General features: G+C 36.3%; 3 protein-coding genes across 4 annotated transcripts; all 3 read right to left on the reverse strand.

Annotated features, from left to right (window-relative positions):
- Positions 1 to 299: 299 nt before the first annotated feature.
- On the reverse strand, positions 300 to 5,185 carry LOC105044030 (GDSL esterase/lipase EXL3). The gene is made up of 5 exons (XM_010921804.4): positions 3,783 to 5,185; positions 3,329 to 3,459; positions 2,917 to 3,150; positions 776 to 1,028; positions 300 to 648 (listed from the first exon to the last, which is right to left on the reverse strand). The coding sequence occupies exons 1-5, from the start codon at positions 4,135 to 4,137 to the stop codon at positions 455 to 457; spliced, it is 1,167 nt and encodes a 388-aa protein (XP_010920106.1). The 5' UTR covers positions 4,138 to 5,185; the 3' UTR covers positions 300 to 454.
- A 5,721-nt stretch (positions 5,186 to 10,906) lies between these two features.
- LOC105044029 (protein FREE1) lies at positions 10,907 to 18,712 on the reverse strand. Of its 2 annotated transcripts, none has more exons than XM_029264222.2 (7): positions 17,799 to 18,712; positions 17,026 to 17,175; positions 15,629 to 15,738; positions 12,280 to 12,313; positions 12,104 to 12,184; positions 11,410 to 11,457; positions 10,907 to 11,258 (listed from the first exon to the last, which is right to left on the reverse strand). In XM_029264222.2, exons 1-6 carry the CDS (start codon positions 17,814 to 17,816, stop codon positions 11,422 to 11,424), a joined length of 429 nt encoding a protein of 142 aa, XP_029120055.1. In that variant the 5' UTR covers positions 17,817 to 18,712; the 3' UTR covers positions 10,907 to 11,258; positions 11,410 to 11,421. The 2 variants fall into 2 exon arrangements, with proteins under 2 accessions (XP_029120055.1, XP_073111567.1); XM_073255466.1 differs by lacking the exon at positions 17,799 to 18,712 and adding an exon at positions 17,498 to 17,775.
- A 3,866-nt stretch (positions 18,713 to 22,578) lies between these two features.
- Positions 22,579 to 23,830, reverse strand: LOC105044028 (BOI-related E3 ubiquitin-protein ligase 1). Its single transcript, XM_019849918.3, has 2 exons — positions 23,490 to 23,830; positions 22,579 to 23,383 (listed from the first exon to the last, which is right to left on the reverse strand). Exons 1-2 carry the CDS (start codon positions 23,700 to 23,702, stop codon positions 22,871 to 22,873), a joined length of 726 nt encoding a protein of 241 aa, XP_019705477.2. The 5' UTR covers positions 23,703 to 23,830; the 3' UTR covers positions 22,579 to 22,870.
- Between the last annotated feature and the right edge of the window lie 3,880 nt (positions 23,831 to 27,710).

Below are 27,710 nucleotides of genomic sequence, written 5' to 3' on the forward strand. Positions count from 1 at the left end.
AACTTCGTTGCCGCATATTGATCCACAAGGACTAATCTTTTGAACATAATATTTCTGCTGATTATTATAGCCTTGATGTACATACTTCATGTTTTGGTCTTGGCTTAACTCTTGAAGTTATTGGAAGAAGAAAGGTAAAAATATATATAATTTGATAGGAAATTAAGTTACTAAGGATGAAGTTGCCACAATATAGTTCAGTTTTTTTTGGGCAAAAACAGACAAAGAAAGTTCAATTGACTTGGATGGTTGTGCTGTTCGAGTGCCTTCTTTGTATTACTTGCAAGAGACCGCAGGTGTATGCATCAAACAACTGCCACAAAACAAAGCATGTCTGCATGACAAGGGAAGAACCAATACATGCTGAGACATACAAGTCCCACATCATCTCTCAAAAAATAAGTCCTTCATCACTCTCCCAACTGAAATAATATCCTATGGACATATTTGCTTCTTAGACTAAGTAACTAATATAATTTTGGTAAAGCCAATCCACAAGGACCTTATATGCTCTCTCAGTTGGATGGTAGCTATCCCAGAACACATATTGAGAAACATCTGTGCAGATGGTTGAGGTCAATCCATTACATAATACTGAAACCTCCAAATCTCCCGTACCACAACAGCCTTTTGTCGAAACCTCAAATCCTACAGAAAATTCCATGAGTCAGTTGACGTATATTTTACACTGTATGTCATCCACATTGGAGCATGCATAAAATTATACACAAGAATTTTTTAATGCGAAGAGGATATTGCAATGCCTATTGCTTACCATAGTTGTTAGGACGCTGAATCATGTCAAGTAAAATAGTATAGATGTCGATATAGACCACTTTTACTCGATGCTTGTCACCAAGCCTTCGGATCTCCTTGGTTAGCCCTGAATTGAAAAGTTCTGCCATTTGGTTATGACCAGGTGCACAATGTCTTAAAATCCCTCCGGATAGAGTCCTTTGTGATGGTACGCACCCTATTGGAGGGATACCCGCAACGCCAATCTTTCGTGCTCCAAGGTGGATGAGTTCCTAGCATTGGAAATAACAAGTAACAAATGTTATAATAATAATAATTGTTATTTCATTCTTGAATATTTTCAGGTCAACAAATTTCAATAAATATCTATTATAAAAACCTTTACATTGACCATAATAGTTTCACAAGAAAGTCACAATAATGGGATTATGGACTTATTGAAACTTAATATGATCCACTTCATTGTTAAATTATGGCGTGCATCTTAGGTTGGATTCAACCTAAAGCAGTCCAACTCATTCTTTGGATAGATGTCCGGTGAACTTGGATTAGGATTGCATTCAAAATTTCAAATCCAATCCCAAATTGGCTTTGGCTGGAGTTGGACTAACATACAACTCGAACTCAAACCTAATTTAATCTTCTTCTACCCAGTAAACAAATTAACCCATATTCATATTCAAACCATTAATATATATTATACGACTATGTCTTTGAGCTATAATATTCATATTAAGAAAAATATCCAGAACTTTTCTTCAATATCAAATTATCTACACAATCCTATCTAATTTATTTAATCCGATCCAACACAATATTATCTTAAACCAAGACTTGATGCATGAAGAGATCGGTTTAGAAAAAAATGACCAAAAATGAGGTTCAGCTGGATTAGAGCATACAGGTGTTGAGCTTGGGTAGACTTTAATGCTCAACCTAACCCAACTATGGCCGTACATAAATTTTAATGAACCCAGCATTGTGAACGAGGTAGCGGGCAGAGCTCCTTAAATGATCACAAATCGCTTGGTACTTAGCTACACTACTCCCCAGCATGCACGGAACCAATGCGTGGTGGAACACAATTTAAAAGGGCACCAGCTAGCCCACTGCACGCGCAGCAGCCAGCAGGAAGGCAAGGCATCATAAGCCCCACCATGTGCTACTCCAACTACCCACATCAAAGTCCCTTAAATTCAATTTGACCATGGGTAGAGCCAAGTCTGGATCCAATGTGATACGTGTTTTGCACCACGAAGGGCTGGACATATATGTTTGGATTGACGGCTTATTGTTCATCTTGAAAAATCGACGGCTGTTGCCTAACATACTAGCGTGCCATGATAAATCGAAAGATGGACGGCAATTGTCCGATCCACTTCCGAGATGCATAGCCTACATGTGCAAAATATGTACCATAGAGCATCTCAACTCCATAGGGTGCATGCCAAGTGTCATCGACGCCGTACATGAGAGAATGATGGAGTGGATATGTTTGGATCCAACCATAGATCGACTTGACTTTGGAACATAACCCTGGAGAGGTTTAGACTCCAAAAAGGTATAAGTTCCAAAATAAAGTCTAAGGTAGACAAGGCTGGAATTAGATATAAATGAACCAGCTGACAAGTTAGAAACTTTCGCATTTCACTAATTAAAATTTGACGTGCTTGGAACCCGATTCAAATATCTAAGCCAACTCATGACATGAGCAGCATGTACACCTGTTAGCTTCTCTCAACTCAGTCCAAATCTCGGAGGTGGCAGATTTCCAAAATAAAATACGGTAGTAGATTTCGCCGGATAGGAAGAAATCATTCTTGTTAATTTTGGAGAGCTGGAGGAAGTATGTGATTTTAATAAAAATGACCGAAACCTTTCAGACAAATAAATACATTAATTTATCAAGACATACTGATCATAAACTAATGGCGTCTTCATCCTGATAATAATATCGTGAAAATTATAATCACAATTACCTTCTCTCACTTTGCATAAATCAGCCAACTTTATAAACCTTTTCAAATTCTTTTCTTTTTCTGCACAAAATCTCAAGAAAATAACAAAAAATATAGAATTTCCTTTCATCATTGAGAGCCTTAAGTTGCATATTTTATTTTTAAAATAAAATGAATGGGAACAAATATTAGTAAACTTTACCTGAAGAAAATTGGAAGCTGAGTGCAGCAGTAAATTGGAGTACGAAGAAATATCATAATGTGTCCTCCTAAAAGGTGTGGTAAAATACGTGTTGGCAATATCATCACTCCCCGCACACACCAGGTAGAGAGCCTTGGACAAAATCTCATCTGCTCTCTTCGCCCCTGCAATGGCTCTCACCTTCTCCTTGTATTCTTGGAACAGCTCTAACTGCTCCGCCATTGAAAGCACTGACTGAAATCAACCGTATTTAAAAAAAACAAAAAACAAAAAAAAAAAAAACAAGAAGAAGAAGAACAAAATTAACAAACATTGAGCTCTTTAGAAGAATATAGATATATCAATGTGTGTATACATATGAAAGGATATACAGCATAGTAGTTGAAAAATAAAATGTGGAAAAGGTTAATACCGCTACTCTGGATGTGAGGGGGTCAAATCCCGTCCCACCCGAAGCAAAGCTAACACCGGTGAGAAGGTCTTCTGGTCCCAAGGTGGTGCCAAGATAAGCCGGCAGCAGCTCCTTGACTCCAAGTTTAGAAGCTGAAAAAGAAATCAAATTAAAGAGGGTGCAGTGCATAGATGCGCGTTTGTTTTTTATTTTTATTGTCAACTTGGCTCAGCATTACACTGCGAGTCTTTTCAGTCATGTTTGGAGTCCACCATGATGATAAATGCCAATATTACCAGCTTGTCGTTAATGATTTGACATATGATGCTTCATAAGAAAATTTTATAGAAGGATGGAGCAAGATGTAAGATTTCTTTTTTTTTTTTGATAAAGAAGATGTTCTCGTGTTAATTAAGCTTAGCGGTAAATAAAAATGAGCACGTACATGGTTACAAACGTCTATAGCTCTACGTACCGATGAAATCAGTTGGTATCTTTCCATTGCTGAACCTTCCAGTGGGCTTGTGGCCAATGAAGTCCACGCCGTAGGGTGGGAAGTTGCACTTGACGACGGTCTTGATGGCATTGTTGTTTCCCGGGTCGACAATGGAGTCTCCAAACACAATCACAGCGGGCACCAAAGGGGTGGTTTGGTTGGTACTCTGGGATAGTGTTAGGAGAAGTTGGGAGAGATGGATAAGAATGGGCAGGGCCAAATGAGAAGCTCTTGAAGAGGTGAGCTGCATTTTTTCCCTTTTGTCTCTCCTGGATGCTGCACTTCCTGGGACTGCTTTGTTTGCTGAAGGGATTGGAGAGAACAGGCTTCCCATTTATGCTTGGATCAATGCAGTTGGGCCAAGCTTGCAACAGGGGTAATAAAAGAATGGGGAGAACTGATCGATCTGGATGGGGGTAATAGCCGTGGGTCCCAACATGTCCAATTCTTTCCGGGAGTTAATGCTTGAAACGATACGCGCCAGAACTTTTAACCAAGGGTTTTCATGGGGTGTGAGTCCATCATATACCAAACGGATCATTTGCGTTGCTAAGGTTGCTTCACAGTTTTTTTTGATTAGGAGAGTGGATATAATGTTGAAAATAAGGAGTATATATTCCAGTTGCGAGTAGAAAAATAGCTTTTCGCTTGGGTTCCGACCCATTACAAGGTAAAATTTTGAGAGTAGATGGAGAGCTTTTTTTTTTTTTCCTTCTTTCTTTTTTTAAATTCCAGCATACTTTGAAAGATGAATTCAATAATCTTTCGATTTGATGGCGCAAATAAGAAACACTATGTTACAGAGATATACCCGAGCACGACTAGATTAATATTTTGTGATGGTTAAGAGTTTCGTTGTAGAGTCGAACGAGAAGATTTTGCACCATGCTTACAAATTCAAAGATGCGCACTGCAGATAGAAAATAACAACTATTGGTTAAATACTACCTCCGAAGAAAAAAAAAAAAAGAAGAAAAGAGAAGAACTATTGGTTAAACAGTTACATGTATACACGTGTGTATACCAATACCATACATACATATGTATGTATGTATGTAGAGTAGCTACTATGTGGATATTCACGCAAAAGGCCAAATAAGATTCTTGATTGGCTGTTGGATTGTTGTACTATTTTTAAACTATTTAATATAAAAAAAATCACATAATTTAAAAATTTCTAATCCATTCATCTAGTAGATATGTATTGTTTACATTATTTGCCTATTTTTGATCGCTAAATGTATGGACTTACAAAAATTAAGAATTTTCAAATCATATAATTTTTTAATAATAAGTAGTTTGAAAATAATAAACATCCAATAGCTTGGATTATCATACCGGGCTCCCAATCATCCGTTCAAATTGCTTTAAATATTTGGATTGTTATGTAGATACTCACATATTAACCCTACTCATATATGTACATTTGTGTGTGTGTGCGCACGCGCATATCATACCATATAATTTTTGTCAACATAAAATCATAATTGCTGATTTTTATTAAGTTAACATTAGCCATTGAAGCTAAAAAAAAAATATCTTAATTTAATATGAATATTGATTTATTCAATTTAATATTGATTTTACTTATTTAGAAATATAGTCACCGAATTTAATATGGATTCTACTTTTTCCAATTTAATATGTATTCTACTGATTATTAATCTAATAAAGAAAGATTAGAATCTCTAAATTCCCATACAAAAAAAATATTGGTCAAGAAAAAAAAATTGGTGATCTAACACACATATATAATTTAACTAATAAACTCATATCTTTGTGAATATCACATGGTTCACGGCTTCCAATATTTATTTTTTTAAAAAAAACATGCCGTAGATCTCCCACGTAATAGGTTCCGGTAGTTTGGATACGTTGGATTAGTCTCCGTATATCTCTGTCTTCCCTTCTGATCCGTTTGATTCTCTATTCTTCCCCCTCCCCTCCACACCCCCCGCCCCCTCCCCCCCCGGAAGAAACAACTCAAACATTGTCTTATCTTCTCAACAAATGACCCCTCCTTTTTCTCAAATACCAGAAAAGGAAACCTTCATGTTTGGGCTCCAGCGAAAGGCTCGCTTAAATTTAGCTTTCGTTTGTTTTCATGCTTTCTTTTGATTCACGGTTGTTTTCTATTTTTATGTAATATAAACTAGCACTCAACCCACATGTTATGAAAATTTAATTAATAAAAATATTAATATTTTATATTAAAAATTATTTTCATCAATTAATCCACGATGAGATCAAAAAAATCTCTGAGAGTTCTTCTTTCTAAAGATAGCCTCTCAAATTAGTGAAAATTTCTATATTTGATAAATATCCGACATCCAACATTTCCATGTAATACTGAACAGAATCCTCCAATCTTTCCCTTTGCACAAGCCCTGAATCAGAATCACGTAGCTAAAAGCATTCGATATATCTTTTTTTTGCATCTTTTCTGAAAATCTTTTTTGCATCATCAAACTTTGCTGTTTTGCAGAAACCTTTCATAACCATCGTGCAAATCACAATCTCAGAAATTATTTTCTTCTCACATATTAACCCAAATAGCTTCATTGCTTCTTGAACCAATCTATCTTTGCAGAGTCCATCAAGCACGACAACTACATTAGGGATGAGCCACATCTTCTTCATTTTTTTAATAATGTCATCGGCATCTTCTGATAGAAACTCGGATACCATGGAGTCAAGTCCAGATGATTGTTTCATTTGCTTCTGAGAAATCTCCTCTGCCTTTCCACCATGGTCAGCATCATCAAGATTCAATTTTTTGATGAGGGTAGATAGAGAACACAAGCTTCGGAGGCCGCATTGGCGGTAGGATAGGAGGAAGGCAAAGAATTCTGACTTTTGACGACTGCGACTCTACCTGCTTCTTATTTTTTCTCTTTTTTAGAATAAAACTGAATTATAATAATTTAAAATATTTTTTATTTTTTTATCATACTATATATATTTATATTTTTTATTTAAAAAATAAAAAAATAAAACTTGATACATGACATTGCAGGTAATTATTCTATAATCTTGCATATCAATACGGAATATCATGCCTAATATCCATGTATCCCTTTACTATTATTATATAGATTTTTTTATCATATCATTTATATTTTTTATTTATTTAAAAAATATAAAAAATAAAAAAATAAAACTTGATATGTGGCATTGCGAAAAATTACCTTATAATTTTATGTGTCAACATGGAATGCTACTCCTAATACCTGTATATCGCTTTACTATTATTACATATATAGATATAGATAGATAATAATTTAAAATATCTTTTATTTTTTTATCATACTATTTGTATTTTTTTTATTTAAAAATATAAAAATAAAAAAATAAAACTTGATACGTGACACTACAGGAGATTATCCTATAATCTATTGTGTTAATATAGAATGCCACCCCTAATATCTGTATATCATTTTATTATTATTATATAGATATAGATGGTAATAATGATAATATTTTACATTAAAAATTATTCTTATCAGTTAATTCTATGATAAGATTCAAAGGGTTTCTAAAAGTTCTTCTTTTCAAAGATGACCTTCCAAACTAATTTTCTCCATCTTTTCCACCATGTTCGGCATCACCAAGATTTAATTTAAAAAAAAAAATAAATAAAAAATACAAGCTTCGGAGGCAACGTTGGCGACGGGATAGGAGAAGGACAAAGAGTTCTAATTTTTGACGGCCGCAACTCTATCTACTTCTTATTTTGTTCTCCTTTTTAGAATAAAACTGAGTTATAATAATTTAAAATATTTTTTATTTTTTTATCATACTATTTATATTTATATTTTTTATTTAAAAAATATAAAAAATAAAAAAATAAAATTTGACACGTGGTGTTGCAAAAGATTATCCTATAATCTTTCATATCGATACAGAATGCTATCCCTATTATCCGTATATCGCTTTACTATTATTATATAAATTATATATTTTATTTAATTTTTAATAAATTATTTTTATTTTGATTTTTCAAATTATTATGATTTTTTTTTCCCGAAAGGAAATTAAAAGCATTATATATGCCAACACTAAGCAGTCCTACTCCATGCCATGTAGATACCATAACTTATTTTTTGGGGTTATTGTTGTAACATCGCTATCTTAAGAAACTTGGTGATGTAATTTTGATATATTTTATAAATCATATCCAACGAGTTAGAATTTATTTTACAATATTTACTTTAAAATTTGTCAGCGTATTTGCGGGTATGTCCGTGACTTTGACTTCGTCGTTGCTCGGCCTCTCGTGCAATTAATTTATCCACTGCTTGTCTATGGAGCCTAGTTATTGCTTTTGCCGACAACTTTCTATCTTAATCATGCAAATTCTACTTTGTGTGTTTTTCCTTTTCCTTTCATTTTTCATCTACTTAATAAATCGAAGCATATGGTCGGCTAGCCCATGATAGGACTCTAAAGCCTCCCTCTCTTCTATCAAAAAAAAAAAAAAACCTCCCTCTCACCACTTCATTGAAGGACATATCTTGTCGAGGACTCCCATGCCCACCCACAGCTATTTACGTGTAAGATTTCATTCGGACACTGAAAAGTCTGCACTATGCTAAACTTAGGGGGGTTATATGGGTGGCAATGGCCTCTCATGAGGCGAGACATCCATACATGGAGCTGGGGAAAAAAGAGGTGCAATAAGCTCTTTTTATAGCTTTGGATTTCGCCTGCCTTTCACATGCATCCCACATGCCCATTGCTGGTGAGTTTAATCCATAAGTGACATTTAATGAGCATTTGGTCTTCCCTCAAAAGAAAGCTACTATGTTCTTGCCCATTGTAGCACCTAATGGCCCTAGTCTTAGCTGCTTCATGGAGCTGGGGAAAAAAGGGGTGCAATAAGCTCTTTTTATAGCCTTGGATTTCGCCTTACCTTTCACATGCATCCCACATGCCCATTGCTGGTGAGTTTAATCCATAAGTGACATTTAATGAGCATTTGATCTTCCCTCAAAAGAAAGCTACTATGTTCTTGCCCATTGTATTGTAGCACCCAATGGCCCTAGTCTTGGCTGCCTCATGGAGCTGGGAAAAAAAGGATGCAATAAGCTCTTTTTATAGCTTTGGATTTCGCCTTGCCTTTGACATGCATCCCACATGCCCATTGCTGGTGAGTTTAATCCATAAGTGACATTTAATGAGCATTTGGTCTTCGCTCAAAAGAAAGCTACTATGTTCTTGCCCATTATAGCACCTAATGGCCCTAGTCTTGGCTGCGTTGTGAGATTCTAGCAGAGATTGCTAGCTGCCTCTCTTTAAGTGATGTATCTTCTGGATTCTTGAGAGGATTCGGGTATAAATTTGAGGGCACCCCACTACAGGACATCTACTTAATTGATCGAACTAATAATTCTCATCCTTCTTCCGCCAATCATCTCAACGCAATAGTAATAGTCTGGTGAACCCCCAACCTATTGTAATTTTCAAAAACTAGAGATAGCAATTAGATTAGATTGGACTGCATTCGGATCAAATCAATACCAATCAGATTAAAAAATCATCAACTCAAATATGATATATTTATTAAATAAATTAAAAATTTATATCTAAATCTGACATGTTTATTAAACAGACAATTCGATATGATCCATTTAATTTATTTATTGAACATATCAAATTAAATTAAATAGATTAAACAGATTAAATATATTAGATAGATCGGATTAAATAAATTAGAAACAGATTAAATAAATTTTAAATAAATTAAATATATCTTAAATAAATTAAAAATATTAAATAAGTTAAACAGATTATTTGATTCAATCTGATCTAAATATTAAATGAGTTAAATAAATCAAATATCTAAAATCTAAATCCGACTAAAATATTAAATGAATTAAACGGATCAATCTATTTATGATTTAAATCTATTTAATTTAAATTTAAATCTATTTATGATAGATCGAACATGAATCAACTGATCGGATCATATTCTGTCTGTCCCATCAAAAACTCACTGTTAGCTCAGCCTTAGAAAGATCGGTTCATAGCCGTGTGTCTCTACTGGTTGATGCAACCAGCAACGGGCATTGGATGGATTATTGGGATTGAATCCATGATCAGAAGTTTAACATATAGGAATGCAAAGCAGAAACATTCTTTCGATGGTGATCCAATTGTGCCTTTGCGAGATAAGCTTGAGAAAAATAAGTCTTTTTATGAAGAGAGATGGCTGGTCCTTTGCGGGACGCACCACAAAAGATGATATAAGTAAGAAGCACATAAATAACTAAACAAGGGTGGTTGGATCCATACTCTAGGAAGCACCTCATTGAATGCAGCCCATTGTCCTTTACACGTGTGCATGAGTGAATGCATGCATGTGCCCTACTGTGCGTGAGAGGGAGAGGTGCGTACTATCAGAAGGTAAATACCACTCCTCCCATCTGATACAACTAAGGATGTGTTTGGTTACATTTTTTAATTTTTAATTTTTAATTTTTAAAAATTATTTTTTATTTTTTTAATTTTTTATTATTAAATAAAAATTAAAAAATATATATTTAATGACTACATTACTATAAAGTAAAAAATAATATTTAAAAATGACAGATGAAAAGCTCGATAAAAGAGAAGAGTTCGAGAAGAGAGAAAAAATATTTAAAAAAAATAAAAAAATTCAACCAGAGAAAAAGATTCAAATTCCTTACTTTTTGATTTGACGTTTTAGATGTGAAAAAATAAAAAAAATAAAAAAATAAATTTTAAAAAATAAAAAATTTTTACTTTACATATAAAATAATTATTTTAATTTTGATTTTTTATTTTTTATGATATTACTAAACATTATTTTTTATTTTTTAAAAATTAAAAAATAAAAAAAATATATTTTTTTTTAATGGCTAATGGCTAACCAAACGCACCCTAAATTGTTGCGCCAGGGGTGGTGTTGGTTGGGTTATATTAATACTAGTTTTTATTTTTTAATCCTAGGCAGAGCAAAATGCATAGATTTCATGTAGTTGTATACCAATGACTAAATCTGGTCATGGATCGCCGAGCCAGAATGCTAGGTGGCTGTGAATCTTGTGTCCAATCAAATTTCAGAGTATATTCAGGCTTGATTTAAAAATATGAATTTCCGCATACTATATCTCAGAAAGATACAGTTTAACAATCTATATGATAATCCGCAGATCATTTTTGTTAGCCTTAAAACAGTTTTTTGAGGGAGCCTGAGTGCTGAGTTATTTTCGACAATCTATAGATGACGATTGCATTGCATATTACCTATATCTAACTGAATGGGATCATCGAAAACTATTCAACTGAATCTAAGCTTCTTATGCTTACCATTTTTTCCCCCTAATTTTTGAGAATAGTTGTGAAAGCGCCACTTTTTCAGAGTTGGACACCTGGTGGACCGAAGTCATTTATACCTCTCATGCTCGAACGTGAAACATCAAGAAAGATCTCCTGTGACAGCAAAAAAGAGAACAGAGCAACTGTTTAAAATTCTAGTCTCGCATTCACATCAATCAACACGATATTGCATATCATAAATTTTAAAATAGATATTCATAATGACTGATGTAATTTCACATAATGAATGCAGTCAGAAAATCACCTGGCACAGCTGCTACTTATGCTTGCCATGTTTCCCAAGAGGATGGTCCTGCCATGATCAAATTCTGTCTTTAGTATGCAACATTATAGCTCTAATGAAATTTTACCTGCAATTCCTCCCAATTTTTATATTTTCTTTTTCTAGAAAAAAAAAAACCTCTAGTTTTCTGTATCAATCGCATACAGGAAGACAAATGCTACTTTCTGGAGCAAAAAGAATCAATGCTATTCCTTGATTATGAGAAATCAATTTCCATATCATTTCTATGGTCACCAGAAAAGGAACATATACAATAATCTAAAGTTTCTAGTCTTGCCCCTGCTTCATCTGAAACTACCTATATACAAATATCATGGTCGTTCATAAAATTCATGGATACCAAACCCATATCATCATCAAGACCCTGTCATACAAATATAGAACCTCAAAGAAAACATAAAACTGTAAAAATCTATTATGTGCAAATACAAAATCCATAACTATCATTTGTAAGTATGATGAACCACCATGATATGATGTGGTCAGCATCTCAACGGAAACTGACGAGGAAGGGATTTTGGCAGACTCCACATTCTATTGTTTCAGAACCAGATGCAGAGACTTGAAACTGTAACATGAGGTTGGTTGGGGGGGGGGGGGGGGGGTGTCGTGCAAAAGCTAGCACCAATCTTGGCATTCAGATGTACATACAGACCTGCAGAATAACAGTGCACGCGGGGCATGCAACTTCCCTCATCCTCCTTCCGGACCCATCAGATGACTTTGAAGTTTGAACCTTTGAAAGTAAGGATGACCAAGAAGGGTCAAGTATGGAGTGGATAAGGTAATGTGAAACACATAAGATAACCAGCAAAAATTAGGGGTACATACCTGCTGATGCCTCATGACTTTTGTCCAGCTAATCCTGTCAAAAGCAACAAATTAGCTAAAAGATAATAGCACAGGAGTGATGTTACTTTGGCATCCTCAAATTTATGGGTTGCCAAACACTGGAGGTTCAGAACCTTATAAGCTACTATAATTTAAGGTGGATTACAAAAAAGCTTGTTATTTGAAAGAAAACACTTGTTTGGTAGTCTAGTCAGACTGAAAAATCAAAAATTGAGCATGATGACTCCAGAACAAGATGTCACTGCAAGGTAGACATGTGGCTATTAAAGCTGCTCAATACATGCTAAAAGTCATAATCTCTGCTCCCAAACAGCTTGGAAATGACTGCAGAATGGAGATAGGAAATGAAGGACTTGATTGGTCCACAATTTCAAGATATTTGGGATGCCAGAAAATGCCTTCTATATGGGTTGCTGTCCCAGAATACTAGAGTTGCAGGATATATGGAGTTCTCTATCCTGCCTGTTTGCTCTGTCTTAGCTGATTTTCAGCTATGGGAAATGGTAGCCAGCAACCATATTATCAAGTTCTGCAGAAGTGCTAATCTCGCAAAATCATCATCAACTTATCAACTCATCCACATTCACTCTCGCATAGCATACAAGTATGCAAAGACCACTTTTTCAAATAGAGCAGAAGTGCTGGTACAAGAAAATCAGTGTAGGTCCAGAGATATCGGAACATTGGCATTATGAAACTGTAGAAAAAAGGAAGAGAATGCAGTTAAAACAGATAAGAGAAACGGCCTCCAAAGGAATGCCTCAGACCTCTCTACCGGATTCTTTCATCAGCTGAATTATTATAACCACCATCATGGCAACTCTAATCATCAGTTTCCAGCTTCCATCCAAGAAGAAAGGACTCAGCCTTTCTGAATCTTTTCAAGTAATGATATGACCCATAAGATTTTTAACATGATTAGTATTTACACAGAAATAGAATGAGACACCACTAGTTTTAAAAGAACAAGATAACAGCCAGAATTCTGCAGTCCCAAAGACAAGTGACATCTACTAATATATAATAGAAGCACCCCAACTCCAGAAAAGCAATTTCCCATACCTCCAGGCACTTCAGCTTATTTCTCAGATCTCACATCCCTGAATCCAACTGTGCACTTGCATTGGACCTTGACATAGAACTCTGATTTTCTTTCCTTTTCGTTATTTGGTTATCTCTTAAAGTCTGCCTCTATAACACCAATCCATTCTATATGCAGAAGAGAAATGCCCTGGTTGGACTCCATCCAGAACCAATGGGAAAGGCTTGGAGGTCAACTTCACACAGCTGGCCCCAAAGCCTGAAGCCTTGGGTGGGGTGGGGGGACGGGGTTTCCATGCGCTTATAGGGAGAAAAAAAAAGGGTGCTGACAAGGGTAAAAACTTGACAAAAAGCAAAAATATGGAAAAATTATTTCATTTATCCTTTTATGCTATGATGGGTATCAGATAGATATTAGAGTCCTTTCTAATCTTCACTGTGGAAGAAAAGATAAGTTCAATCAGGACTGCCATTTAAACATTTTTTTTAAACAAAATCCTGTGCCCTGCATATGTCAAGACTAGTCCTACCAAATGCAAAAGCCCTCACACCAAACTAGAATGGAAGGCTATTGAGGCGATGGTGCTACATCATGTGGGTGGGGATGGAGGGGTGGGGTGGGGGGGGAAGAGAGAGAGAGCTCTGCTTGCTTACTGGTCTCCAACCTTTATTTTTTTATGTGTTTGCTGAGCCTAAGTTGCTCACAATCTCTAACATATAAGTCTCTGAAAATATAAAAGGACAGACTGTTGCAACTTCTGGATACATATTGACTAAACTTCTCAGATAACCACAAGAAAAGAAATAAGTTGTCATCCTACTTAAAACTGATCCAATTTGCAGTAAATTGTAGCATTATGCCTCACCATTTTCAAACTGCTGTCAGGTGAATATTTTCATCACTTGTTTCAGCAGTATCAAACAACATTACAATTTATTCCTTTACTACTCAACATTTCAAGATCCAGCATGACTAGGGAGCTAAATATCTGACAACCAATTTATCTATCACTTCTTAGTTCTTAGAATTGCATTCACCTCAAAAATCTTTACTGATGCACAAGAGCTGCTATATTGAATTTAACGAAATTATTAAGTGATGCAAAATAGTTATAAAGCTTAATCTGCTGTCTAATGTTGTAACTTGGCAGGCAAGCACATGCTCCTATATCTAGCCGCAAAACTCAAATTTCAGCCATTAAAACGTCTATATCTGTGGTAAGTTTTGTCATTAATGAACAGGAGTGGTCTACTCCAATTAGAGAATCTAGTCCAGAAAGAACCAAAAACAACTGCCAAAAGCCTTTTAAAAGTTCAGTACACAAGACAGACACAGACAAATGCTTAAAAACAATTTACTTGGTGAGGTGATGTTCAACATTGCTAATATTACATGACTGCTACTAATAACATCCACTTAAGAAAAGTGGAAGCTTGTGCAAAAGAAATGTAGTTACATTATGCAAGACATCAAGGTCAGACAACAAAGATAGTTTGACATACCAAAATTATGGACTAAAACCAATATTATTTCAGCAAGGATTAGATGAAATTCCAATTTTCAGACACACCTAAAGTTTCCTAGCAAGATCTTCATGGCTTTACAATCCAGAAGATCTGCTAATGGTTTCCTTTGCAACGTTCAGTCTTTGAGTTACTTGTGCCTGTGAAAAGGAGAAGAGAAAGCCTTACATATCAGCCAAAAATTTTTTTTTAAAAAAAGAAGAAGAAGAAGAAAAATTCCAACAAATACTTTCATAGCACATGAACATCTCATCTGATCAGGTTTGCCAGGGTTTGCTACCATCTTTTTGTTCATCTTAGAATTTTTTTAATGCCTATGACAAGAATTTATAAAAGCTTGAAAGAACAAAGTGAAAATCGAAAAATTCACACAGAAAATAAATGTTAAAGACAGAACATAGAGTAACAATTGGATCAAAATTGCAGCATAAACTATAAGAACGACTGGGTGATCTTAAAGCATATCATTCCAAACTTGAGGGCATCTGGAAGTTAACAAAACCACCACATTTTGGTACTCATTTTAACATAAAGTGGCTGCCAAGGACATGAACCCACACTTGTCAACCCAAGCCTTTTACCATTGCACCAAGCAATGACCCCCAGAATGAAGTAGTTATAAGAAATATGATCCAACGAACACCAAAATGAAGCTGTCAAAACACTTCCCACCATTTAGCTAAAGATATTCATTTGATTTACAAAAATATAATAAGTCTGGATAATTAACTGATAATATAAAAAAAAAAAAAATTGAGAATACCATGCATCTGTCACAGACTCGTACTGGCTGAGCATGCTCATCTGCAGTGAGGACAATTCTACATGGATGCACTTGTCACAGAAAATATCACCACAATTCCAGCAATGGTGCTGCAATAATCAAATCAGAGTAAATAAAAAAAATTAATAATCAAATTTCCATTGCATATTAGTTTTATTCCAATTGTACTAAGGTATAACTTTGAAATACAAATTAAAGATGGAATGTAACAAATAAATGAAAACAACGATGAGACATGGTGGAGAAAAAAGATTGCGATTCATCTAGAATGGAGAAATTAAAGATTTAACGAAAATAATAAAGAGACACAATTGAGGAAAAAACACAGTCATTTAGAACTGAATTCAATGCGACATTAAAGATTGAATGAAATAATAAATGAAAACAATGAGCACACATAATGGAGAAAAAAGAGGACAATTCATCCAGAACCAGAAGATTAAAGATTGAAGGAAATAACTAATGTAAACAACAAACAGATGCAAGAGAGAAAAAAGAATGCAATTCATTTGGAACTGAATTCAATGCAAATAGGATTGAATTTGATGTAGTGAACCAAGACTTAGACACCGAAGGGTATAACTCCTCAAATTCCAAGCAAATCAATCAGAACAATCAATAATTTCTCAATCGCTCGAACAGAAATTTGACCAGATACAGCTACAAACATCAATAATGGCTGAGCAGAAGCTCCCACAATTAATACCAGTGTCCATACAGAGAACAGTGAACTCTGCATAAGCTGAGCTTCCATTTCAGATATCTATAATAGATATCATACAAAACCTAGCAATTTACATAAGGCATGTGAACTAAAGGATGATTGAGCGAGTTCTATAGTAAGCTGTCTAGGCAATTGCCTAGCCCATAAGCTATATCTCTTTCCTGATTTGACAATCAAAAAGGTCGTTGCTTTTTATTATTAGCAACATTTTTTCTTCTTGAACCATTATTCTTACATTACTTATTTCTTTCAAGTAATCTTTCTTATGCCAAGCAAAAAATCAAGCACATATTAAATAACAAAGTGAAAATTGGAAAATGAATCAATAAATATGGACAAGATCATCTACCCTTACGGGTAGGAGAATGGGGTGGATACTACATAATTGCATGATAACATGGCTATATCTACAGATGATCTGCCAACAAATCATGGCAAACTCTATCAGTTTTTAGCTACCTAATGTTATAGTATGTTGATTGCACATATACTGTACCAAATATAGAAAATAGAAAAGAATATATTTTTTTTCTAAAAAGGAGTAACATGCAATAATCCCGTTATTTTAGTAAGACTTCAAGTCCTCTTATATGACCAAAGCAAAAGTTAAGAGTACAAAACCAAATAATCAAGAAGAGGCCATGAGACGTACCCAATGGTCTTTCTCCTCACTAGTAGGCTTTAAAAAGTTCATCCAGTCAACAAAACCTTTCTTCCTTGTGGTCGGCTGATCAGATGGCATGCCAGGCCCTGAAGTTCCCTTGCTTCTAGTAATGCTACCATTTCCCCGCATCCCTTTCAGCTGTTATTGAAGAAGATTAAAAAGCTAGGATTTAGTTTGAAAAAGTAAATCTGCAAATTCATATAAAAATGCACGCTTTGCTTGCATAATGAAGTATATTCTTTTCGAATTTAATAGAATGATTACATTAAACCAACTAAAAGGGAAACAGAAACTAAAGGGACTAAATGACATTCCAAAGACCAAGAAACATGGAACAAACAATTTAAGCACATTATAGAGAAAAATGGAAAGTTTTTTATTCACATTACAGTACAACAGGACATGTGTTATTCATCATGCTATCAGTTAGTCAATGCATTTTCTATTATCCATAGCTCACTTTTATAGTCTCTACATCTGAATTACAAAATTTGCAACCGACAGTTTTGAGATTATGACATCGAAAAGCTGGCTTGCGAACAGCTTGCTTGTTTGCCAGCCTAATTTCCTAGCAGAAAAAGTTTTGGCTCCAGAAGAAAAAAATTATATCATGCTAAAAAGTAAAATAGCTAGCAAATACTCGAATAAAAGAAAAATAATCAAGCTTGCGTGCCTAGCCTGCTTTACCGCAGCAGCCACAGTGTCAAGTATGGTGTTGTAGCGAGATCAAATTCGAGTTTTTATACTCTTTTTTACATTACCTGGCGAAGAACATCCATAGTGCTCTGCCCTCCTTCTGGCAACAGCTTGACCTGGAACTTCTGCACACTGTTTTCCACATCCTGCTGGTCCTCCGCCTTGGTCACCGCCCTCACAATCCTGCCCGTGCTTCCCACCACCTCCTCCTACGCCGAATACAAACCCAAAGGCCTCCCATAGTCATCAAAACCCGACCAAGAAGACCCTGGAGGAAGACCTCGCGGGCCCAATTCCACGAGAACCATTACGGCTGCACGTTCCCGCCATCGTAGGCGTAAACTCCCTCCCCGAGCCCGTCGTCTTCTATGCCGACCCGGCCGTATCGAAACCCACTCTCCGACCTCTTCTTAAGGAATCGCTCGTCACAGCCCGGCAGTAGTTACTCGACCCTCATCGAAATACCCAACGCTAGGATGGATTCTTCGAGGGTTTTCGAGAAAGGGTAAGGGGAGGAATAGGAGGGATTGGGGTTGGAATTGGGAGGTGCAGCAAAACAGGGCTTGTATGAGTATTGGTCGGCCAGAAAGTGAGAGGGATTGTAGGATTGGAAGGGAGGAAGGAATTGAGGAGGATGGGATTGGGAACAGGAGGGGGCGGAGGGGGTGAGGTTAGGGGCGGGATACGGGTTGTGGGAAGAGGGAGGAGAACGAGGGAAGGCGGCGGGGGACTGGGAATAAGAAGGGCTGGAAGCGAGGGTGGGATTGGAGTGCGCGAATTCTTTTGGGTTGGGGTTGGGATAGCCGGATAGCGGTGGGAATCGTAGTGCGAGCTAGAATCGCTACTATGGTGCATGCCCCAGTGATTTTCTTGTTTCTTGGATAGCAGGCAAGAAGCGGATTTGACAGTATTATTCCGGATATAATTCCGCTTCTTGTCCCCTTCAAATTCGCGCCTGCACCCGTCCATTACTGAAATGTCTCCGTTAACCGTTCGGCGGCGGCTTCTGCCGTGCGGAGGGGGAGGCACCAACGGCAAGGTAAGGCCTCCGTATTGCCTGCATCAGGTGCAGTTGGACCGCGCAAATCCCACGGTGGAAATACGCCACGTGGTCCCTTGTATTTCACCGATACCCGACTCTGCTCCGGGATTTGGATTTGTCCTGCTTCACTTGCACCTGCTGCATACAGTAATTTGTCCAAGATAAAAATACCGTTGGATGGTTTGGAGGCCCGATTTCTAAGCCCGACCTAAGAATAGCCTGATGCGGAGCCCGGCCCAGACTATAAGCAGTGAGAATCGGATTGGGCTCGAGCCTGTGATACCCAGTTTATAGCTGAATCGGGTTGGGCTCAAGCATGATACCCCCAAACCCCAGGCTACATCGAGGCCTAGACGGCCAGATATTTAAATATTGGGCTTACTTCAGGCCTAGAACTAACCCATTCCTATTTCTCCTCCAAAGGTGAGAACGCACAATGACCAGATTTTTGATGTTTTAGTAAGGTACCTCACTTCCCCTCCAAAGGGCCTCCCTCCAGGATCTTTCCTACCATGTACGAGTGCATGGTAGATTATAACGAGGTTACAACAAGAAGCACCAGTCCACGCATGGATTGTGACAACAGAGTTTTCCTTTTCAACTAACCACCGGGGTTGGGCCAAACGTTTTTTCTTAATGCACATGATGGGAATTTACATGATGGATGCGAACTAGATATAATCTAGAACGGCCACAACATCATGAAATAAACTCTTTAAGTCGAGATTGTCGCTATTTACGAAAAAACTAATCTAAAAAGTAATATTGTAGATAAAGTACCCTCATTTAGAAGTGAAAATAATATCATAAAAAAAAACATTACACTTTGAGGATTTCAATATTTAGATCAACATTCAAGAAAATATCAATTTAAAATAACAATTCAAGTTTTCAAAAAGCGAGATATGAAAATTTTGTTGAAGGTTCATAATAAATTTGGAAAAGCAAAGTTTTCAAAAAGATGGAAAAATAATTAAAAATTTAATCTAAGACAAGAGTATTAGAGGCAGTAGCAACGATTAGGACTCGTTGGTTCAAAGAAAAGAAGAGAGAAAAGTGTGGTCAATGAAAAAAATGACTGAGCCTCTCTTAGTTGTTAGAGTTTTCAAAGTGGAAATTGAAAAATGGTATTTTTGTAGGAATAAAATTTTTATATCTTATAAAAAAGAAAAATTCATATGAGACATGAGTTTTTTTTTGCTTTCCTACATGTTGGGAATTGGGATCTCTCCTTTTTTTTTTTTTTTGTCAAAGCACCCTTATAGCAATCAAAGAATACATAGAATAAGATAAGGTCTTTTTTTTATTAAAAATATAATAGATATTTTATATAATTTTATTAGAAAAATAGATACTCAACTAAATATAAACCACTATGAAATATGTTATTTTTCATGATCAACCAAACATACCAATATTACTTCTCGAGACATGATTTCAGTAAAAAAAAGTTTTTGTATTAACCAAACAAACCCCGAATAGCAAACACCACCAACAAAAGAATAATAGCTTTACAAGCATATTCTTATAAGCAATTCTTGGACTAATTGTAAATAATTTATAACTAAATAAAAAAAAATCATAAGTAATTCAAATAATTGGGCAATCCTTCATAGGAAACTATTTGGTAAACATCGTCAAGTAAAAAATAGAGAATAGTCCTTTTTTTTCAATAATTATGAGAATTTTATGAGTATGCCTGATGGAATTCAATGTCTAATATGAAATTAGTCAATCCCGAGTTTTGAACAACCACACAAGGTCCATGTACGCCATCTTGAACTTTGTTGAGTTTAACAAATCATTTCTCTATCCAAGATGAAAGATAAAAGAAATAATTAAAAAATAGGATCGATCCATCTCAAAACTTTGGGGTGAGGTCGGTAGATGATCGAGTTGGAGGTTGGTTTAGAGATAAGCTGGAGAGAAACTCCACAATTATAATCAAAAATCTAGTTGCTGGAGTTTAGCTGGTGGAAAATTTTTCATATTTAAGTTAGTTGAAGTTTTGGGAATGATCCAAAATAAAGGAGAAAATTTTTATTAAAAAATATTTTTTTTTAATCTAAAGAGGAGATAGTCAACCGTTACTCGTGTTTTTAAAATCCACTTGGGATATTTAATAACGAACTTGAAATGCACACATCCCATGATATGACGGTCATTATGAGCAATTATTGTGCACGTTCTAATGAAAAATGTCAGCCAATGGCTCAGATTCCATAGGATCTTATTAATCCATTCGCTTCTTAAAAAAAATCCATTGATCAATTGATTTCATCGGTACTCCATCGAGGTGGCTCCTTAGTAGGTGATTAAGATAGAGAAATAGAAAGACAGCACAACACGGACTATTGAGGCATCACAAGCAACGTATTTGTTTCTTAAATTTAAATATAAGTAGATATAACATACTATGAAACTATTTATTTGATGTAAATTCACAGAATATTTAACAAATATTCATATTAAAATATCTTTTATCATATTGCAGCTGGCTTTATCAATGGTTGACTTTTGATTCAAATGTGATCTCATTTGGTCAAGTTTGAATGGCAATTGTGACCTAATTAACTCTGATCCATCTATGGAGTAATTTGACAATTTTCCTCTTTCCAAACTAATCATAACTCAAGCAAAATATTATTGTATATAATATCATGTTATATTATATGCATAATATCCATAAAATTTGACTTAAATCATTTGATATTCAGAATTGGGAAATAGGTTTAAACTACGCCAGTACCTCTCGAACCTATGGCAAGGAGATCAGAATCGAATGAAGGGGATTTTATTCTTATGCACCACCAATTTACTTATATGGCTCTCTAGTCTTATGTAGCGTGCAGGGATTAATGCAAAACAAAGGGCATACTAAAAAATTAGTAGAAATCGGCTATAAATGGAATACCACATCAATATTTATTCATACCACATCAGCAACAAAGAAAATAAAGATAACACTTTTATTGCTAAGCAATCTGATATTTGGCTATGAAGGTTGGACAAAATTTGTACGTAGACTCTACAAAATTTTTTATATTTTGATTTATTAAACTGCTTTCATACTAAATTAATATAATCAATTTTTTGTATCAAAAAAAAATAATAATAATCAATTTACTTCTTGCCCTCGTCTTTATTCCATCCCATCTTGCGACTTTCAATCCTATCATCTTTTTTTTCTCCAACCTATTCAGCCCAACACTTTACACCCTTCCCCGCCCTCCGGAAAAAAAATAATAATAAAAAAAAAATAATAATAATAAAAACCCACTCAACTCGATCTCTTTCCTATTCCAATTCCAGCCCAGACCCTAAATGGGACTCCGCCGATCTATTCGCTTCTTAGGCTGGGCAGATTCGATCCGGATCGACCTCGAACGACGTCCAAGACTGGCGTGCAGATTTGAAGCACCCACGTGCGAATACGACAGAAACAGGAAAAGTATGTTGCTTGCATAACGTCCCGGGCCTGGTCGGTGGACTACCCCGGTTCCCTCCCCAGATAAGCTAAAACAAAAAAGGACTCTGTGATAAGTTCTCGACGTTTTCTGCTTTTCCACGGAGATCTCGTGCTTGCTCTCCATTCCAAGCAACATAAGTTTCCGTTTCCGTACAGAAAAGCATTCAATCCCCCCTCTCTCTCTCTCTCTCTCCGGCCTCTTGCCTCTCGCCGCATTCAAATCCAACACCCCGCACGTCGAACTCCTCAAACCTAGTGCCAAAGAAACAACAACTCAAACAATCGCAAATGGTACAATATAATAATAAATTAAAAGAAAGCGGCAACGATAGAATCCCACAGAACGAAATGTTTCGTACTCCAACTTGTGGATTCTCCATATCCTTTTTTTTTTTTTTTTTTTTTTCCCTTTTACATTAAAAAAAAAAAAACATCCAAAATTAACATAAAAAGAAGCACAGATCCATTGACCAGCCTTTTCTTCACTCTTGATTTATGAAAAGAGTCCCAGAAGAAACCATTGATGTCACCAAAATTTTGTCATCGTTTAATCCACACAGTCCCTCTCTATTCAAATGACTCTTTTTATGTATGCGTTCAAGTTTCCTCTAGTTTTCTTTTTTCGCTCAGACCAAGAAGACCTCAATGCTGCCTTCCTTTACGGATCCACAGAAGGGGCAGGAGTCGAGGACGGCGTCGCAGAGCTCGCACGCGCACAGGTGCCTGCAGGGGAGCAGCAGCACTCGCGAATAACGAGACCCGCAGGACTTGCACAGACCCATCCTCATCCCCTCCCTCGGTTCCTTCAGCGCTAATGGGTGGCCGGAGCACGACGCGGAGGTGTCCGCATCCGGCGAGGAGGCGCCGGTGGAGGAGAGGCAGGGCTCGCGGACTTTCTCTAGACTACGGTTCAGAGACACGGCCATAGCCTCGTTCTCCCTGGCGATCCTCTGCCACGTCTCTCTCTCCTCCTCTACTCTCCTGAGACGTGCCTCCACTTCCATTATACGCTTCCGGGCATTCATCAATTCGCTTTCTTTCTGGCCCAGAAGGAGGGAAGCCTTCGACTCCAGCCTCAGGAGTAGCGAGGCCATGTGCTGCTTCCTCTGCTGGTAAAGCGTGGCTCTGAACTGGTTGCTCTGTTTCAGAAGTAAAACAAAACCGAATAAAAATTCGACCTTTCACCAACTTTTCACCACAAAGATCAAATTTCTACTTGATTCAAAGATGAAGAAACAAACGTGCCTGGAGGCGAAGGTACTGATCCGTCTCGTTCCTCTGTTTCTCCAACAGGTTAGTCAAGGATTGATCCATGGAGTGAGGGAGATTAGCAGGTGAATAGGAAGGCGGAGTAACCGCCGTCGGCGGTGGAGGAGAAGAAAACCAGCTCATCATCATCTGCTGCTGTTGCTGCTGGTAAAGCTGATAGAGATCAGAAGGCAACAAGCCACCTTCCATCCACTCCACACCTCCGTCGTAGAACAGGGACAAAGAAAGAGACGAGGAAATATCAGCACAGAGAAGAAGAGGAGATGGAAACAAAGTGGAGGAGAGGTGGAGTTACAATAGGCGGAATAGAAGGTGGTGGTGGTGTTTTATCGCATATATATATATATACTATTCCGAATAAATCTAATTCTGGGGGAACTAAAAGGGGAAAGGAAATCGGGATAGCGACGTTATTCTAGACACGCGTCACTGAGAACATCGCATACATGGCCTACCAATCTGAAACCGCGAGTTTTCGGTTGCCCTCTTTATTCACCCCTTACTCCTCTCCCCACCCCACCTTGCTAAATATACGCACAATCAATGCATTACCTATATCCAAAAAAAAAAAAAAAAAATCCCCACCAGTTCATATCACTTTCCTTTTTTTTTCCTAAAATTATTATTGGAAATCTGAGGTAACTCTTTCGCTCTTATAATATGTAACTTTTAATAAATCTCATAATTACTATACTAGCAATACAATAATTATTACACTAAAAGATAATATTATTATTTATAGCATTAACAATATCATGGTACCGGTATTTACGGAATAAGGTTACAGGGCGGGATATCCGGGAGGCGGGTTTATTCGGACCCATTGGTGCTGCGTTGAATTGGCATGAGCTGACCATCCTCGATATGCTGGATATATATGCTTAATGAATATAATTTATTCATGGGATAAGAGGTTGTTTCTTAATTATTTTTATCTTTATTTTGCACTCTGTGTGCGTTGTTGGTGGATGTGTAAGTGAAGGAAAGCAAAAAGGAAAGATGGTTGTCACAAGGAAGGAGAGAGAGAGGAGGTGCCTTTGAAGAAAATATAGCTATACGGAGACAAGTATGTTTACCATAATTTTGGGACCAATTAGGACAGTAATGAGTTGGATAGGAACAAGAAGGGCCGAGTCAAAATTGAAACTGAAACGACACGGGAATTATCCATTATAATGCGGAAAGCGTATCACCTTTTGGAGCCCCTTGCGTTGAATGAAATCGAGGTAAGTAGGAGACGTTCAATGTATTGTTTGAAGTCAAAATGTTGTATATTTATCCATCTCTTTTGTTGAAAGGATACTAAATCACATTAATGGAAAAAAATGGGAAGTCATTGGAAATACAACCACCTTTTAGCTCCAACCGTCTGGAAGCAGGTTGGCTCTGCTTGCCGCTGAAAGCACGAGGATAGAGAAGCCCATTGACATTGAGTGGTCTCCAGATGTATGTCCTTAAATGGAGTAGATATGCTTGCCGAGATGCAATCTAAGGCAGGATATAGAATTTACGACCACAGGAAACCACCATTGTACTCATAAATCCATCTGCCTTCAAGAAATACAAGCTATTAATTTTATATGGAATGATGCATAATATCTATATCCATCCTTTTTCTTTTAATGATAAACATACAACTTAGTCTGAGCTCATCCAAAACCTGACTCTTTTGGCTCTGGTCGAACCATCAACATGCAATGTAGGTTAACTAGGCCCAAGCTTGGATTGGAAAAGGGCAACCAAATTAAGTAGGGTTGCATTCAAATTGGAGCTTGAAAATATAAAGTCAACTTAGATTAATGTAGTGTGTTATTATCACGCTCCGAATCTAACATCCAAACTGGGCACGTGATGGCCGCATATTTCTTAGAGCAAAATCTTAAAGAATATGCAAGGTCTAGCTTTTTTATCCTTACACAATCCTATGCTCCTCATTGATCAATTTCAAGCCCCATATAAAGAAAAATAGAAATGAGAAAGTGAGCTTTACGGGCTCAGTAAGTTACCAATATCTCTGAAGGATCAAGCATAACTAATTTTCAAAAGATTATAACGATATAACAGTTATAAAATAATTATAAGTAACAAAATAATTTACTCTAAAGCATGCCATGCAAAACAGTGAATAACCAAAAGTCCTCTCTCAATCTTTCATGACCACAGTCACGATCAACCTCGTGACAAGGCCGGAAAGAGACTAGCTCCTGAAAATAAATACGTGATGCATTAGTATGTGCCAGTGATCAATTCTGACTGATTAGATCCAAAAGAAACTCTAATTCACATAGGCATGATTCGCCCCATAACAAGGCAAGAGACTAGTTCTAAAATATTGCACGTGACACATTAACATGTGCCAGCGATCAGTCCTGATTGGCTAGATCCGAAAGAACTAACTTTGTCAGTGATTAGTCCCAACTAGCTAGGTCCGAAAGAAATATATTTCTGATATGTAGCCAACGATCAGTTCTGTTGGCTAGACCCGAATCATAGTCAAACTAGAGAATTTTTCTTTAATTAATTCTCATATATCATCATACTAGTTTTTATAATAATATCAAATCAAGTTTTCTACATCTCTTTTTCAAAAATACAAGAATAATTTTATTCAAAAATTTTGCATGAATAAATATGTATAATTTAAAGATCATGCGATATTAAAAGTAGAAAATCATCTCCTTTCAAATTTGTAATCATACAGAGGTGATGTCATGCTTGATCCGACCTTTGAATTATTTTTCATTCATAAATATATAATTTTAAATTTTTTTACTAATTTCTAAATATTTAAATAATTTATATATATATAATTTAATTTTTTTAAAATCATGAAGATACACTAAAATTAACCCAGAGATAATAGGAAACTTACAAATAATTGAATCCAAAATTCACGATCTTCGACACACGATCTAATCCTCAGATCCAATGCTTAATTGACGTTAAAGGCTCTGGTCAGATAATTTAAAAATATTTTAGCCTTCAATTGAGAAAGAATTAGGACAAAAGAAGAGAGAAAATCTCAGTCCAAGTCATGATTTGGATTAGATCCGAATCATTAAAAGAAATCTTTTACTGGATCAATTATAGAGAAAGAATTACATGAAGAGAGAAACAATCAAGAGAGAGAAAATTTTAAAGAGAAAAACTCTATAGAGAGAGAAAGTAGAGAGAGAAATTAGAGAGAGAGTGAAGAGAAAAGGTAGAGAGAGGGAAGAGAGAAGAGACAGAATGATCATAGGGTTTAGATAGATAATTTGTACATTAGGCTGTAATTCAAGAAATTGACAATCTATGATTTTATTAGTTCAAAAATATAAATATATATATATATAGCAAATCCTAAAAATTCGATGGATCTAAATCAGAGTGCACGGTGAAAGCGTCATGGTTTAAGTCATTTAAGTTTGATTGAAAAAATTGATTCGCACTCAGAGGGTGTAAGACAGAGGATTGAAATTTCTTTTTGAATGAAGCTATCTAAGAGCTTGATGATAAGATACGAATTTTGTACCCTTAAGATTATCGAGTTTGCAATAAACTAATTTCGAGGATGAAATTATTTTAAGAAGGAAAGAATGTAAGGACCCAAATTTTATCCCAACACGAACGTAAAAGCAAGCAAAAAAAAAAGAAGAATGAAAAAAGGAGTCTAGGGAGGATTCAAACTCCTCAAGGAATCCTTCTCTTTGATTTCGATCGAAAAAAGGAGTCTAGGGAGGATTCAAACTCCAGCGAAGGCCCTAGATCTCTCTTCTATAAATCCTCCAACCTCCTTCCTCTAGATATCGTCCAATCTTTCCATCGAATCATTGGTGAAATCAATGGTTTAGAGGGTTTTTTTCATCGAGCATTTTTGATGAAGTTAACATTGATTTGTTGCGAGAGTTGAGGTATTGGCCCCTTACCCATCTTCTTCTCTTCTTCCTGAACTCTAGAAAGTTTTTGATTTGCTGGCTTTCTTCGCTGGTCGCCGGATTTCATGGGGGACCCAACCTCCCCTATTTTTGCTTTTTCTCTTTTCTTTTCACAAGACTAGCTGCCATCATAGGGTTGCGGCCTTAGCTTAGTCACTAAGGGCCAAAGCCACCCCTGCCGCAGCCGTCCGAGGCATTGTCAGAGAAGGCCATGGTTGTGGGGGGTGATCGGCCTCAACCTCTTTCTTCTCCTGTTTTAATGAATAATAAAAGAGAAAAC

Source organism: Elaeis guineensis, chromosome 4 (genome assembly GCF_000442705.2).
Source record: "Elaeis guineensis isolate ETL-2024a chromosome 4, EG11, whole genome shotgun sequence".
In the NCBI taxonomy this organism is placed as follows: Eukaryota; Viridiplantae; Streptophyta; class Magnoliopsida; order Arecales; family Arecaceae; genus Elaeis; species Elaeis guineensis.